Genomic DNA, 14,645 nt, shown 5'->3' with positions numbered 1-14,645 from the left:
ATCTAGCCCCTTCCTCTGGGGAGTCTTACAACACTTTAACACCCTGTCACCTAGCTTTAGAGACGCTCCAGGATTATTACTCAGCAGATGGAACCTGAGGCTCACGACATCCCAGATCCCAGAGGCCCAGCAGAACCAACGCTAGAGCCTAGGCCTCCCAGCGCCGCTGCCCCGTGCCTCCACGACCACTGACTGCGACTTGACTCTGTGCTGCTTTGTCTCATAGGGTGACCTACGAGGACCCTCAGGCCATTGGAGGACTCGCTTCCGCATTGGATAGTCGAAAACAGAGCTCCGAAGCGGTAGGTGTTTCTGCCCGGGTCCTCTGGAGGGAAAGTCAGGCAGCCTGGTGTTGCTGTCGGCTTGTTAGGCCGGAGCTGGCCGTTGGGGAGAGGCCTGGGTAAGGACAGCACCAGTGCTGAGCCCGTGTGCCACCAGCCAGCCCCAGGAGGCAGCTCCACGAGGCCAGGGCCAGTGTGCCCCGGCAGAGAGCAGCAGGCCCAGAGAGGCACACAGCGAGCAGGGAGCTCAGCCTCGGAGCTCCTAGGCCAAGGGGCCTCTCCTCATTCGGCCCGGTGCCCTGGGGGCAGCAGTGCCCTGACAAGATAAGGAACCTTCCGAGGAAGGAGAATGCTGACCTGATGAGAGTGGGTGCCTGAGGAAGCCCCTGCCTGATCAGAAGGCAGATCAGAAGGCAGAGGGCGGCCGGGTCAGGACTGGTTTGGGGAGCTGCAGCTAGAGGGGTGGAAGCGGTGCTTGGAAGGGGAGGGGCTCAAAGGGAGGGAGCTCTGGGAAGCTCCTCCTCTGGAAGCAGCAGAGCCAGCAGGGGAAACGCTTTGAAGAAGCAGAGAGGTGCTTGTTTGAACTCCCCACGCCCAGTCACGGTGTCTGGAAGATTTCAGACCACTGAAGAGGAAAGGATTGTGTTTTAATGCTTCTCAAGAGAGTTCTCTTTCCAGTGCCTAAAAAAGAACCCTGCGTGGCCATGCATGGATATGTGTCTGTTGACAGAGGCCCGGGGCCTGCGGGGAGGCGAGGGATGTCCCCTCACCCGCGAGCACTCCTCTCAGAGCCCCTCAGTGCAGGAAGGCTAGCGAGGGCCTTGGGCTCCCCCAAAGGCCAGGTCGTGGCCTCCGTAGCCCCTTGCTCAAGTGTGGGCGCGGCAGGCAGCAGAGCTCCGGCTCCTTTCCTGTGGGAAACACCCACCTTTGGGGGGCCAGGGCTCCCCAAGTTGGTCAAGTTGGCCAGACCAGCTCGACGAGATGAGGACCGTGCATGGCTCGCGCTGGCCACCAGGGAGCGCCCAAGAGCCAGCCCGGCCGGGCCAGCCCCTCTGGCCTGGCTGCCTTTGGTGCCAGCCCCCCACCTTACAGGGCCCTGAGTCTGGGCTTCCCCAAACACAGGCAGTGGTCCTGGTCCTCTTCCTCCCGGTTCTTAGAGACAGTGTCCTCGCACCTGGCCGCTCTCACCCACGCAGCCACAAGAGCGCCTGCCTGGCTGTGGTCCCTCTCCTGGCATCACTCGGGCCGGCTGGCCTCCTGTGCCCCCACTCTGGCCCCGGAGCTGCCCTGGTCGTGCAGGGTGTGCCCTGCTGCTGTTGGCGCCCAGGTCTGGAGCCACGCCAGGGCGCCCGGCCCAGGAGCTGTGGCAGGCGCCGTGACCCTCACCCCCGGTGCCTGCTGGGAGCGCCCTCGGTCCTCCAAGGCCTTGAGGACTCCAGCACGTTTCCCTGCAGTGGGAGGCGGCGAGGTTAAGTCGATTTTCATGTTCGCTGCTTGGTCGGGTGACACCGGCCTGGGCCCTGGAGGGGGAAGGACCAGGGGCCCATCGGCCAGGTGTCTGCGCAGTGCATGTGACGCGCACGTGGGCAGGCACACCGGCTCCCCACTCAAGGGTCTGCCGCCCCGTGTCTAAGACGAGCTGCCCTGGAGGTGTGGGTATGCTCTCCAGGGTCCCAGGTGGGCCAGCAGAAAACCCACGGCAAAGCAGGGGGCCCTGGTGTGGCTGCGTGGCCAGGGAGGGCAGCTGGATTGGCAGTCTTGACTCTAAACACTTAGAAACTTGAATACTTTTAAGTACTTATGAAAAGGCAAGAAAGAATACACCCAAATTCAGCCGTCCAGCTAAGAGTGTAGATAAAGAACACACCCGACACCTGGGAAGCAGGGGAAAGAGAGAGAGAGAGAGAAAGCAGGAGAGAGTTAGAAAACGTGGAAGTGCTTTGTACAGGCTGGTTCTTGGAACGGCTGGCCCGGCTTGGCAAGCCGGGGAGCCCTCCCGGGAGAAGCAGCCCCAGCGGCCTCCCTAGCTCCTCCCACGAGGGTGTCGGCCACCAGGGTTCTTGGTTGCTAAACTCTTCTCTCTCCAGGAAGGTAAGGGGGGCGTGGGGCGGGGGGCTCGGGTTTCATTTCCTTTCGCGGCAGAGCCAACGCTCCGCAGCGACTCTTGCCGCCACGCTCTGTACTGCTGACCTCTGTGTCCCGGGTCTTGCTGTGACTTCTTTCTCTCTGGGACTTTTCCGTCCTCGGCCCTGAAGAGAGGTACAGGTGGGGACTCTGACCTGGAGCCCATCGACGCGTGGCTCATGACCCAAGGAATGGTGAGCGGCTCCAGCTGAGCCGGCCCCGCTGTCCCGCCAGCCCCTGGCCCCTCTGCCCCCGCCTGCCGAGCCCGCGCAGATCAGACAGTACAAGGCTGTCCTGGCGACCAGGACACCGCAGCCCCTCCTTTCTTTGTAAAGGCTCCTCAAGTCACAGGCCAGCCCCGGGAAACGCCCCGCCTGGCTTTCTGCTGCGGCCGTGCCCCTGGGCCCTGCGGCCTGGGCGGCAGCCGCAGGCAGCACCCCCTCCTTTTACTGTCTCTGGGGCTCTGGGCAGTATTCACTTTTCCAGGATCAGCACAAGTTACCATGGCTTTTCCTTGGGAGGGGACAGTCAGAACAGCTGACCCTTCAGAGAAGTCCCATGTAGTCCAGTGCCCGTGACTGGGCAGCTTTTTATCCTGTAGTTGTATATGTCCACTAGGGCCCCCAGAAGGATTTCCCACCTCGGAAAGAAATGCACACGCAATAGGAACAGACTGAAAAGCAGACAAAGCGGGGGAGTTCAACACCCTAAGCACAGTGCCCACGAAGCCGCGCCGGTGGCACCAAGGCCTGGCGGGGTCTCTCCCGCCTTCTCTGGCAAGGGGACGGTCTCATCCTGGCCAAGTGCCTCTAACCTGGAGCCCCAAGAGGGGACAGAGGAGCAGGGGATAGAGAGGAAGGGGATGGGCTGGGGAGGGAGTATGTCTGCCCCGTGTCCGCCATGCCAGACCGTGGCCGTGTTGGGGCACCCAGATGGCTGGGTGTCCAGGCCAGGCCAGCACGCACAGGCTTGGGCCAGACGGGACCGCAGGGAGGGGGCATGGGCCTGGCAGCCTGCAGGGAGCGGTGACCTCTGCACAGCCATGCCCAGGTGGGCAGGCCTCCTTCACCTGCCGACTGCTCACGGGCAGAAGGCAGGGTGTTTCTGTGCCAGACCCCCGGGCTGCCCAGGCCCCTCGTTTGCTTCCCCTGGGACGTGCTGGCTCCCTGGCCCGTGTGGGTGGCCTCCCAGCAGGCTCCTGGGACCACGTCCACTCCGTCCAATTAGGGAGGATTCAGCCCATGTGTCCTTGTGCCTGTTAATCCTGAAAAAAAGGATACTGCCCGACCCTGAGTGTGGCCTGGACAGTGGGTGGTGACGGCTGTGTGCCCCACTGCTGCCTCCACACTGCCCTGCCCCGCCTGGAGCCCAGGCCCCCACCCTCCTGAAACAAACCACTAACAGCTAACCTGCTGTCCTGTCTGTCCGACCGCAGTGCTTAAAAACAACGTGTATTAATTGCTTTGCCCTGTTTCCCATAGCATAGAAATGCTGAGTCTTTCCATACCCTCTGAGTACAAATTCTTTACCTGGAAACTTTTTGTACTATTGAGTGAGACCAAAGGGCCTTCGGACCCTTCCTGCTGTTGGGGTGGTGCTTTGAAGCACTGAGGGAGAACGTCACACCTTCTCCGGAAAGAGCGCAGTGGAGCTACAGACACTGCTCCTGTGCGCTGGAAACCGGACAGTGGGGTTCCCCGTGGGCTTGGGGCGAGGGGGCAGCAAGGAGCACCCACGGGCTGACTGCCCGGCGGCGTCAGGCTCACTGCCAGCTGAGCAGAGCCTGAGGACGGCCGTGGCCCGCGTGAGTGCCGAGCCTGCTCTCCTCCCTGCCTTCTGTGGCTCCTGGGGATTCTTGCTGTCCTGGCTGGGGATCTACTAGGGATGTCTGCCCTACACATGCAGGGGCCGACCAGGAAGGCACCCCGCCAACGTGGCCACATGTACAACCAGAACAGAGTTTGGTAGCTGCGGTTCCCCCAAATTAGATGCAGGGGGGGCCTCAGGCCCCAACCATTCAGGACAGATGATGGGTAACTGGGTGTGCCCCCAGATACAAAGCCCAGGGCCTGAGCCAGTGGGTGCCCCTCTTTGTCTCGGCCCTCCTGACCCTATGGCAGAGCTCCCCTGCCCGCAGACCCGCGAGAGCCAGCTGATGCACAGCGCCCCCTCCCCCCAGGCCTGCCGCTGCTTGTCCAGCTTGGCCCGGGCGGAGCCAGCAGAGCCCTTTGGGCCTCCCGGAGCTGGCCTTTAACGGAGGGGCTGCCTTCCAAGCTTCCTCGCTCTCCTTCCGACTCTCCTCTTGCCTTTCCGCCTCCCTCCTCCACCTCGCACTCTTCAGCCACCTGGGACCAGCCTCGGCTTACGCCGTCGCCCAAGAAGATGCTGAAGCCACAGCGCGTCTGGCTGGCTATCCTGGCGATCGGCTGGCCTAGCCTCCTGTTTTAGAGGGACCTGGTGACTTGCCCCGGCCACAGGGCAAAGGCGAGTCCCTGGCCCTGGGCGCAGGGCCCTCCTGGCTGGCTGTGGCCTCCCTCTGCGCCCCCGTCAGCCTGGAGCGCAGAGCTTCCTCTCCCTCCCTCGCTGTCTCCTCGCTGGCGTGTTAGAGCAGTGTGCGTGCTTAGTCTGTGGACCGACAGCACCCACATCGGTCAAGGGAGCTTTACCCTGGCGGCACACTCAGGGCGTTTATTTTCCAGGCTGGGAGGTTTCGAGAGCTCAGCAATTGTTTCCAGCCGCAGGAACTCCACCCCCGCCTGTGAGCCTAGCCCCGGAGGCCAAGCGCCTCTTGCCCCCACCCAGGCACTCCAGGCCTTTCCCACAAGCCCGGGTTTCTGGATTAGGAAACAGAAGTGCCAGCCCAGGAGTTGAGGGATCCAGAGTCATCGAGCTTTGGAAGCTCGGTGCCACAAAGCAGTCACCTTAGTTCCCAGCTGGGGAGACCGAGGCTGAGAGACCTCGCCCAGGGGCTGGCACGGGAGCTGGGAGCCTGCTCACGGCTCCTGCTGCCTCTGCAGCCGAGTCTCTGAGAGGCCTTGGAGGACGACGAGGCTTGGGGAGCTAGCAGGGGAAGGAACAGGGTCCAGAGAGAGGCCCCGTTAGCACCAGGACCCAGAACCCAGCCAGCCCCGCCCCTCGCCTGCTGCGTGCGTCCCCAGCCTCGCTCCTCAGGCTTGGCTTTGCCGAGTCCCCGGGCCTGGCCTGGAGGATGTCAGTCCACAATCGTGCTTATTTGGAAAAATCTAGAAGGAAGAAAAGTGTTCCCATGACCCAGCTTTTGGAGAATTTTTTGGAGGGCGTGAATTGTTTCTCAAACATCAGTGTTTATTTTCTGAGCATGCGGGCTCTCGAGATTAATCCTCAAAGAAGAAAACTGGAGCATGATCTTAGGCCTCAAGGGACTTATTTTTGAACAGTAACAAAAAAAATTCTAAGAAAACCCTGAAGGTTTATGGCCCATGAGCCCTTGATGACTTCTTTTTGTTGTTGTTTTTAGTCTCTCGCAGCATGTTGAGAAGCTCTGCACACTCTGCGGCGGTCTCCGGGGTGGGGCTGAAGTGAGGCAGGATGAAGGAGGCCCTAGCGCACATTCAGGCGGCTTCTGCTGGGTGGCTGATTGGGTTCTCTTTGGAGGTGCAGGCTCTGTCCAAGCTTTAGTTCTGGCAGCTTGGCGTGGCCTTCTCAGAGGCCAGCTGGGCGTTCTGATTTAGAAGCTTATGATAATGAAAATTGGCATCCACTGTTAGGGACTGTGGCACGGCAGCAGCTCCGCCAGCCCACAGCAGGCCAGCAGGCAGCACCCTGGGTGTCCGGGCCTTTCTGATGGGCAAGGCAGGTGCCTGTCTGGGTTTGGCACATCCCATCAGGCATCCCTGCCGCTGAGCGAGTAAATCACACAGTCTTTGTCCCTGGCATCCATTTCAGGGTGAGAGGAACTCTGACAGTTTCTAGATTCATGTCAAAGAAATCAAACGGCACAACAGGCTCCTCCTGATGGCACTCAGTGGCTGGCTTTCGCCTCTGGGGAACTACGTGGGGGCCGCCCACGGGGGTCTGTAGTCAGGACCCGGAGCCCGTTTTCTGCTCGGGTTAGTCAGAGCGAGGGCCTGTGAGCTGGCTGAGGAGCTGTGAAGGCTGGAGGTGGGACACTCCCTCACAGGTGCCCGGAGCCGGGCTGTCCAGCCGGCCATCGGCTTGAGCGCCTTGTTCTTGGCCCTTGGCCAGTCGCGGGGCCTTTCAGGTCTGTAAACACTGAGCCGGCTTCCAACCGGTGTGTCACCCCTGGTCTTACCCTAGATTATGACACTGGGGTGAAGGCAGCTGCAGACAGGGTGCTGGTGTTCTCCCGGAAACCGTGGGCTTGCGAGTGAGCCCCTGAAAAGAACCCCCCTGCCGAGGCCAGGTGAAGTGGCCGCCCCGTTAGGGGCAATCCCTTCATTTCTGCAGGCCGGGAGCCAGCATTTCATGAATGTGCCTTCTGGGAGGGGAGACTTAAAGGTTATCTCCTGCCAAGTGCTTTCTTCACAGTCCCTGCCCAGGAGACCTCGGCATGGGCGGCCAGGGACGGAGACGGCTCAGGCACTGAGGACGGGCCCCTGGGTTGGCTCCGGGGCTGGGCTGCCAACTGGCTCCCCGGCCACAGTTCCCAGTTCCTCGGCTGCACCTCTTTTCTCTGACTACTGAAGCACAGACAGCCATTGAACGCCCGGAAGGAGGCTGAGACCAAAGGAAAACGTTGCATTTAGGGCTGCTTCATGATTTTCCCCCAACGAGACATAAAGAGGACCCAGCCTAAAGCCCCGCAGTCCCTTTTGTCATCAAAGCCTCCGCTTTGCTGTGTCTGCTGGCAATAAAACGTGCCTGCCTTCTGTCAACCCGGCCACACCCAGGGCTCGGGAGCGCGGCCTCCCACTCAGCAGCGCACCTGGATGCGTTTGAAGTACGTCCAGCTGAGCAAACACAGCAGGGCGGCTCTCCAGGCCGCTCACTCCCCCGACCCCCAGCACCTGCAGGAGCCCTTGGGCAGGCTGCACCGTGGCCTCCCTGGCAGCAGGGCCACGGGGCGGGGCTGGCTTGGCAGCAGGCAGCAAATACCCCTCCAGCTCCCAAAACCCACGACTCCACATCGATGCTCAAGACCAGGCTTCCCCGACACCCGAAGGCACTTTGCAGCTCTGGGCTGGGAGGGTGGACACACGGAGTCAAAAAGTTATCCATTTCAAGAAGGCGTGCTGCCACCTTCCCTCCCTGCCAATACCCGCCAAGCCCTGCTTCTTATGATTTGCCATCCCATCTCTGTCCTCACCCCCATCTCACACGTGGCTGCCCTGTGTGCCCTGTCCGTGCTGTGCCGGTTGTGTTGTTTTGCTCTGTATTTTTTTGGTTTCATTTGGGGTTTGCTTTTGACGCTTTCCTCTCGTCCTGGTGTCCTGTCTCCCCTGGCTGTGGCTGTGTGTGGGGTGCCTGGCCGGCCGCTTGCCGCCTCCATAGATCCCCGTCGCGCAGCCCTCTGTCATGGACGACATTGAGGTGTGGCTCAGGACCGACCTGGTGAGACTCGACTTTTCTACTTTGTGCGGGCTGTGGAGAGGCTGAGGCCCCTCCCCATCGGGGTGGGGCGCGGGGAGGGAAGTCTGGGCAGCCACAGTTCAGACAGCCTGAACTTCCTCCCTGGCTGCCAGCACGCTGGCCAGCGTGATCCCGGGGGGCGGGGGCCAGCCCCGACCTGACGGAGCCGCTGCCCTGGGCAGAGCCGCCTCCACCCGCGCCTTCCCTGCGGGGCCAGAGGGACGAGAGCCCTGCCGGAGACCCTGCAGCGAGGAGGCGGCCGCTGCTGTGGCGCTCGCTCCCGGCAGCTCGCCCCTGCCACGGGGACTTGCCACTTGCCGGCCTGGGAGGAGGGCCGCTCCTCCTTTATTGCCCAGCTTGCACCTGAGTCAGGTGCTTTGTTCTGAAGTCACTGTCTTCCCTGTCTCTGACTTCAAAGGATCCCTGCCCCCAAAGACAAGTGTCTCTGTTCCGAGAGAGTAGGTGGGGGGTGAGGAAAGGGCGCACCTGCCAACGGCAGCAGACCCCAGGGAGAGGCCACCTGTCTTCCTTACGAGCATGTCACCCTGGGCCACCCTGCAGGGCCACTTGGGCCGTTGGCCCTGCGCCCAGGAAGAGGCCTCTGGCAGGGAAGCGGTCCAAGGTCCCCGGCTAGGTGCTTTCTTCCCGGACCTGTTGAAGCCTGGCCCCCTGCTCCTGGCTGCCGCCTCCTCGGGGGGACTCTCCCCATTGCAGAACAGTCTCTTGGGTCCCTGGACCCCAGGGCGGCGCCTGCCTGTGGGTGGGTGGCTCGGCCCCTCCCACACGAGGACAGCAAGCTTGCCACTGCCCCGGCCTCCAAAGACGCGAATTCCAGATGAGGCAGTGCCCAGGTGCCAGGGGAGCAAGGAAATCCACCAACACCCCCCCCCCATTACTGTTTCCCGAGGGGAAGCCCTGGAAAGGAACAGCTGCCGTCACCCAGGCAAAGCAGGAAGGGCCAAGCCAGGACTCGCGAGCAATGCTGCACTGCAGGCAGGGCTGCCCCGGTCACCTAGGCCTGCCCGGGGCTCGGTCCACCTCCTCATCCACCCTGCCCGGGGCCCCCCTGCCCGCGGGCTGCCCCGGGGCCCCTGCGGAGCTCTGGGCCACCTTACATGTTCAGGGCGCCACCTGCCCGGCTCCTGCGGGGCCGCAGTCCTGGGCAGAGGCCGAGGGGCGTGGCTGCCAGCGCCCCACCGGGTGCTGGTGTAGACCGTGACCCCTCACAAGCCCGGGGGCGAGGCAAGGGCACACTGGGTGGGGGTGGCGGTGGCGGCGGGCTCCTGCTCTTGGGGCTGCCCCTCCGGCCCTCCCGCCGTGTCCCGCAGCCCCAGCCGCCAGCCCCTCCGGAAGATGGAGACCTGGAGCCCTCTCGGTTTTAGGCCGTGTTTTAAAGCCTCTGTTTCTCCACTACGAAGAGCAGCCCTGTGCTGTCACAGAGAGCGGGGAGGGAAGGGGGCACAGGAGGCCCCGCCGGGGCTGCGGCCGGCGGCACGTGATGGGTGGCGGCAGGGGACGAGGGGTGGTTGGTGCGGCCACTGGTTCCCTGACGCTGCCCTCTCTACTCCTCCCCAGAAGGGCGATGACCTGGAAGAAGGCGTCACGAGCGAAGGTATGGCCGTGCCCTCATGTGCCCCCAGAGCTGCGTGGCCACGGCGCCCGCAGATGCCGGTCCGGGGCCAGCGCCTCGTGGCTTCCGCCCGCCCAGGCCTTGTGCAGTGGGCGGTGCCGTCCTCCCCGTCCTGCTTATTGCAAAATGGAGGTCAGAACGGGCACAGGGCTCTGGAAAGGTCACAGAGCTAGTGCAGGGTGGGCGCGGGCTGCCACCCCAGGTCAGCAGGACCCTGTGCCCGTGCCTGTGCCCCTCAGACATTGCGTCCTGCTGCAGAGGCCAAGGCACAGCCCCAGCTCCAGAGGAGCGGGAAGGAGGGAGGGCCAGGCGGGGGGGGGGGCACCAGCTTGTCACCGCCCCACCCGCATCCCATCGGTCTCCTGTTCTCTCTCCCCCCTGCACCCCCAACCCTCTCGGGTGTGCCTCCCATGCTCCTCATGCCCCTGCCACCCCCGGGCCCTCATCCCACCCAATCCCACCATCCAGCTCCCCTGTCCTTGCCCTCTCTGCTGTCGCACCGCACCAGACCACTGGCAGAGCCTCTCCGCAGGGCGTGTGTTTGGGCAGGCTGGAGAGGGCCTTGGGGCTGCCCGGCCTGACAGGGCAGTGCTGGGCGTTAGGTGCTAGGAGAGGAGAGGCCCTTGGGGCTTTGACTGGGGGGGGCCAGTCCTCTCCCCCCCCCACCTCCTTCCTCAGCAGCTCTTCATGGGGGGGGAAGGTGGGGGGCTGTTTCTGCCTAGTTCCTCTGGGACCTCCTGCTCCAGCTCTCCCCGCCCCTGCCCCCAGGGCCTAGCCGGAGACTGGAAGAAGCTCCCAAGTCCACGGGCACGCAGTAACAATAACCGCTCTGGGCTTGGCCCTCTGCGGCTCTCAGAGCCTTTTCCTCCCTGCAGGACCTGCAGCTGGGCACAGCGGGCACCTCCCCTAAAGCCACTGGGAGGCTGCAGGGGTGGCGGCAGGGACTTAAGCCCACCCTGGACAGCTCCCTGGAGCAGCTGTGCACCCTGCACAGCCCTTCCTCCCCCTGCCAGGGCGCAGGCGGCCCCCACTGGCTCCGGAGGTGGCAAAGGAGGCTGCACAAGGGCCCAGAAACAACCTTGCCTCCCTCCCTGGCCGACAGGGATTGCCCGCACAGTGGGGTGCCGGGCAGGGGACCTGGGGCTAGGGGGGTGTCCAGCCTCCTTACCAGTTCTGTCCCTTGCCTTGGTTCTGTATTGCAGAGTTTGATAAATTCCTTGAAGAAAGAGCCAAAGCTGCTGAAATGGTCCCCAACCTCCCTTCGCCCCCAGCGGAGGCCCCGGCCCCTGCCTCGAACCCCCCCGGCCGGAAGAAGCCGGAGCGGTCGGAGGATGCCCTCTTCGCCCTGTGAGCCGTTCCTGTGGTTCGCCTCCCCAGATGTCCAGGCCACCGGTGTCCCCGTGGAACCCCGGCTCTGGCACTCCTCCCCAGCCCCAGCCCCGTGCGGTCCTGCCCCGGCAGCGCACCTGTGTCTCCATGGAAACGCCACTGTGTTTGCTCCTAGGCCCCCCACACATCAGGACCATTTAACCGCCCTCTTCCCCGGGTGGTGGGACGACATCACTCCAGCCGGAGCCCCTGCCCCTTGTGCCCTCGTTTCCTCCCAGGAAGCACTGGCCGCGCAGCCCAGCTCCAGGCAGGGCAGTCCCTTGGGACCGTCCCTGGCACGGGCACCTTGGACTGTCTTCCCCGCCCAGCAGGCCACCGTCAGAGAGGGGGCCCGCGACAACCCCACCCCTCCCCGTGTGCGCCCCTGCCCGGGCCCCTGCTTGGTGGCCTCCGCAGGCACCCCTGACTCCCTGTGCCCTCCTGTTCCAGAAGGAGCCGTGCTGCCGCCCTTCTGAGGCATGCTGCCCGGTGGCACGTGGTGTGCCAGCACTTTAGAAGGCCCCTTGGGGGGGTCTCCCACTGTCTTGACCCTCCCCCCTCCCTCAGCTGCTAGCCCAGCCCCCACACTCCAGCTGGTTTGGCAGCCACGTCTGTGACTGGGGGCCGGGGGGGACCCAGGCTCCCGGCGTGGGGAGAGAGAGCCCAGAGTGGTGGGAGGCAGCACCCAGTCGCCAGACGGCGGCCACGCGGCCTGTTGGCTAGCTCTGCAGAGATGGCGCCCCACGAGTCCGCGTCACCCCACCCGGCCCTGCTGAGGAGTGGTCTGCAGGGAGGCCTGCTCTGGTTGGCTCGGCAGAGCTCTGGGGCTTTTGGACATTGCGTACTCAAGGCCTTGGCTTGGGCTGTGGTAGCCCCTGCCCCTCTACCTCCAGGGCCCTGCAGCAGACAGCTGGCACCCCGCAGAGGCACCCGGGCAACGCTCAGGCCCCTGCCCTCCAACACAGGCTGTCCGCGTGGCCCTGCCGCTCCCACCGCCGGCCGTGGCTGACTGGGACGGCAGACCAGCCTGGGAGCTCCCTCCACTGCCCTCGGCGTACCCCTGGCTGTGGGTGCGGCCCAGTGCTGCAGGCCTCGGGGCCTGCCGGTTAAGAGTCTGCCCTTCTCCTCTCGCACGCACTGCCCACTGTCAGGGCCCAGGCCTCGCCCGGGCTGCCCCGTGCTCCCGACCCCCAGCAGTGGTCAGCCCTTCCACCTGGAGGGGGCCTGGGAGCTGCTGCCACCACCTGAGCCCCAGGCGAGCGGGGACAAGAGGCTGGGCTGCGGGCAGAGGGGCCAGTGGCAGGAGCCCTAGGGAAGTCCCCGTGAGCGGGAGCCTCGTCCGGAGGGGCTGGGGGCGCCCCGCGGGTCTGTCCACCCGGCCAGCTGGATGTCCTGCTCCCGCACGTCCTCTCCCCCTGGCCTGTGGGCAGCCCCAGCCTCAGCTCCATGTTTTTCAAGGTCAGCGCCCCCAAGTCCACAGGCTGGACACCAGCTGTAGAGAAGGTGGTTGGGGTGGCCTGGGGTGCGGCCCCGGCTCTTTGGAGATGCCTGAGGGGTTTTCTCTGAGGCCCAGGCACCCGCCTTTACCAGCCTGCCAGGCAGCACGGGGTGGAGAGCCAGGCCCTCCCTGGCCCCCGCCGGTCTCCCCACCCTGCCGCCACGGGCCAGCCTCTCACAGGCGCAAGAGCTGGCTCTGCGGACAATGGGCAGCAAGGCCTGCAGGGACCCGAGGGGAGAGCCAGCCCTCTGCTGTGTGGGGGCCCTCACCACCGGGAGGCCGAAGGCTGGAGAGGAAGAGGAGGGAGGGGAGGCTCCTGGCAGTGGTGAAGGCCGGATGGGCGCCTGTCTCACAGAGCCCCAAACTGTGCGGAGGGGCCTGGCTGCCCGGGGGCCGCCGGGGAGGGGGCCCGAGAGGTGCCACCTGCCCTCCTGGCCCAGAGGCCCTGTGCCCACGTGCCTCCCACTCGCCCTTCGTGTCCGGGGTCGCCCAGCTTCCCCAGGCTGAGGGGCGCTGGCTGGAGGCCACACAGGGAGCGCGTACCGGAGGCGCCCCCGGGGAGGCTGGCTGGGCCCTGCCCAGGGTCTCCTGCCCTCTCGGCCTGAGGTTCAGCGGGGCAGAGCCCCAGGGACAGCCAGACCCCGACGCCACCAGCCTCCCCACAGATACAGTATGTACTTAATTACACTAAATTATTGCTGAGATTCCGCGTAAGCATTAATTATACCTGATGATAGGTTGAACTATTTATTTTGTCAAAATATTTTCGCGGGGATGTGTTTAACCTTTTCTGTGTTCATTGTGTGCTGAGATGTGAAAACTCACCGGCTCCTGCTGCCCACCCCTCTGGCCGGTGGGCAGCGGCGCGTGGCGGGCCGTGAAGTCTGAGCTGGCACCCCTCGGCCCCACGAGAGAGGGGCCGTCGCTGAGCAGCACGAGCAGGACACGGGATTTCAGAGCCCAAAGGGCTGGTCGCTGGCCTGCCCCGGGGCACAGCGACCGTGCGCTCGTCCTGTCTGCCTGTCCGCCCCGGGGTATCGCTCCCTGGCTCCCTGCGGTGGCCGTGCAGCCTGGGCAGGGGCCCAGCCCTATCTCCTGGCTCATCTTGGCCCGCTGCCCTCCCTGCCCCCAGAGCGGGTGCTGGGGCGTGGGTCACGCCGTTCCTCCCCAAGCCTTGCCCCGCAGCCCCTCACCGGGTGGCGGCAGGGGCCCTGAGGACCCGGGGGCAGTGCGCGCTGGCATCCCCAGAGCAGGCCCTGCCGCCCCCGCTCCTCCCCAGCCCGCTCCCCGTGCCCTCAGCACCTGCCCCGGGGGCCACGGCCCTGGGTTTCCTACGAGCGCTGCGAGGAGGGCCGCCCCTCGGCCCCGCCCGGCCCGCTGCTGCCGCCGTGTCCCAGGCTATCCCCCCGCCGACAAAGATGTTTCCACCCGGAAGACGCCCCCCGCGAGGTCCTGCCAGGCGTGCCTGGTGCCAGGGCCCACTCTGGCCCCTCCTGGCCTGGGGGGCCGTGCCAGGCGTCCCCGCACCAGCCCTCGGGAACAGCCGCCACCTCCGCAGCCTCTCCGCGACTCCGCGGAACCACTGCTTCTCACGCGTGCAAAGTCAGGCTTTCCTGGAGACGGCGGATGTTTATTCCCGAAAGTCTGCACTTGATTTGTGAGGGTTCTCAGGATTGTATCCCAGAGGGCCGAGTCAGGCTGGCTGTCCAGTCGCCCAGGAGCCGGGTCTCGTGTCGCTGTCGTGTGTGCCTGGGGCAGAGCTGGCTCTGGGGGCCGTCAGTGCCCGTGAGGCGCAGTGACACCAGGGCACCCACCCACCCGCTGCCCTCCCTCCAGATGCCATCTCTCCTCCGGGGCCTTGCATGTAAAATCCTCCACAGTCAATAAATCAGACAAGCCGCCGTGTGAGCTGTCAAGTCTGCTGTGACGCCGACGCCCGCCTGGCCATCGAGCCAGCGGGGACCCCGTCTCGGTCTGGGGGCGTTGGTCGGAGTGGTCTCACCCCAGGCTCTGGGCCGTGTGCATGCGTGGGGGGGCTGGGGGGGAGTGTCAGCCACCCTCAGGCCGCAGCCCCCAAAACGCTTGAGCCGCTCCTCAGCCAGGCTCGCCACACTGCGGGGCCTCAGACGCCCCTGCAGCGGTTGTGCTGGGCCCTCAAGCCAGGGGGGCGCCTCCA

General features: G+C 64.8%; 1 protein-coding gene across 7 annotated transcripts in view; it reads left to right on the top strand.

The window, feature by feature from the left end:
* TOM1L2 (target of myb1 like 2 membrane trafficking protein) overlaps positions 1-14,370 on the top strand; it is a 106,802-nt gene extending 92,432 nt beyond the window's left edge. Inside the window, exons 12-17 of one of the 7 annotated variants that reach the window (XR_011646760.1) lie at positions 227-302; positions 2,537-2,599; positions 7,896-7,955; positions 9,549-9,585; positions 10,806-13,645; positions 13,723-14,370. Coding sequence is in view for 4 of the 7 variants with exons in the window: in XM_004453249.5 (XP_004453306.2) it covers positions 227-302; positions 2,537-2,599; positions 7,896-7,955; positions 9,549-9,585; positions 10,806-10,954 (385 nt within the window). In the remaining 3 variants the exon portion in view is untranslated. Of the gene's footprint in view, positions 1-226; positions 303-2,536; positions 2,600-7,895; positions 7,956-9,548; positions 9,586-10,805 lie in introns of all 7 variants that reach the window. The other 6 variants (XR_011646761.1, XM_004453249.5, XR_011646762.1 and 3 more) reach the window with 6 other exon arrangements.
* Positions 14,371-14,645: the final 275 nt, after the last annotated feature.

The sequence above is a fragment of the Dasypus novemcinctus genome, chromosome 21, assembly GCF_030445035.2.
Source record: "Dasypus novemcinctus isolate mDasNov1 chromosome 21, mDasNov1.1.hap2, whole genome shotgun sequence".
Lineage (NCBI taxonomy): Eukaryota > Metazoa > Chordata > Mammalia > Cingulata > Dasypodidae > Dasypus > Dasypus novemcinctus.
The sequence above is the reverse complement of the archived record's forward strand: the minus strand, read 5'-3'. Positions and strand labels throughout refer to the sequence as shown.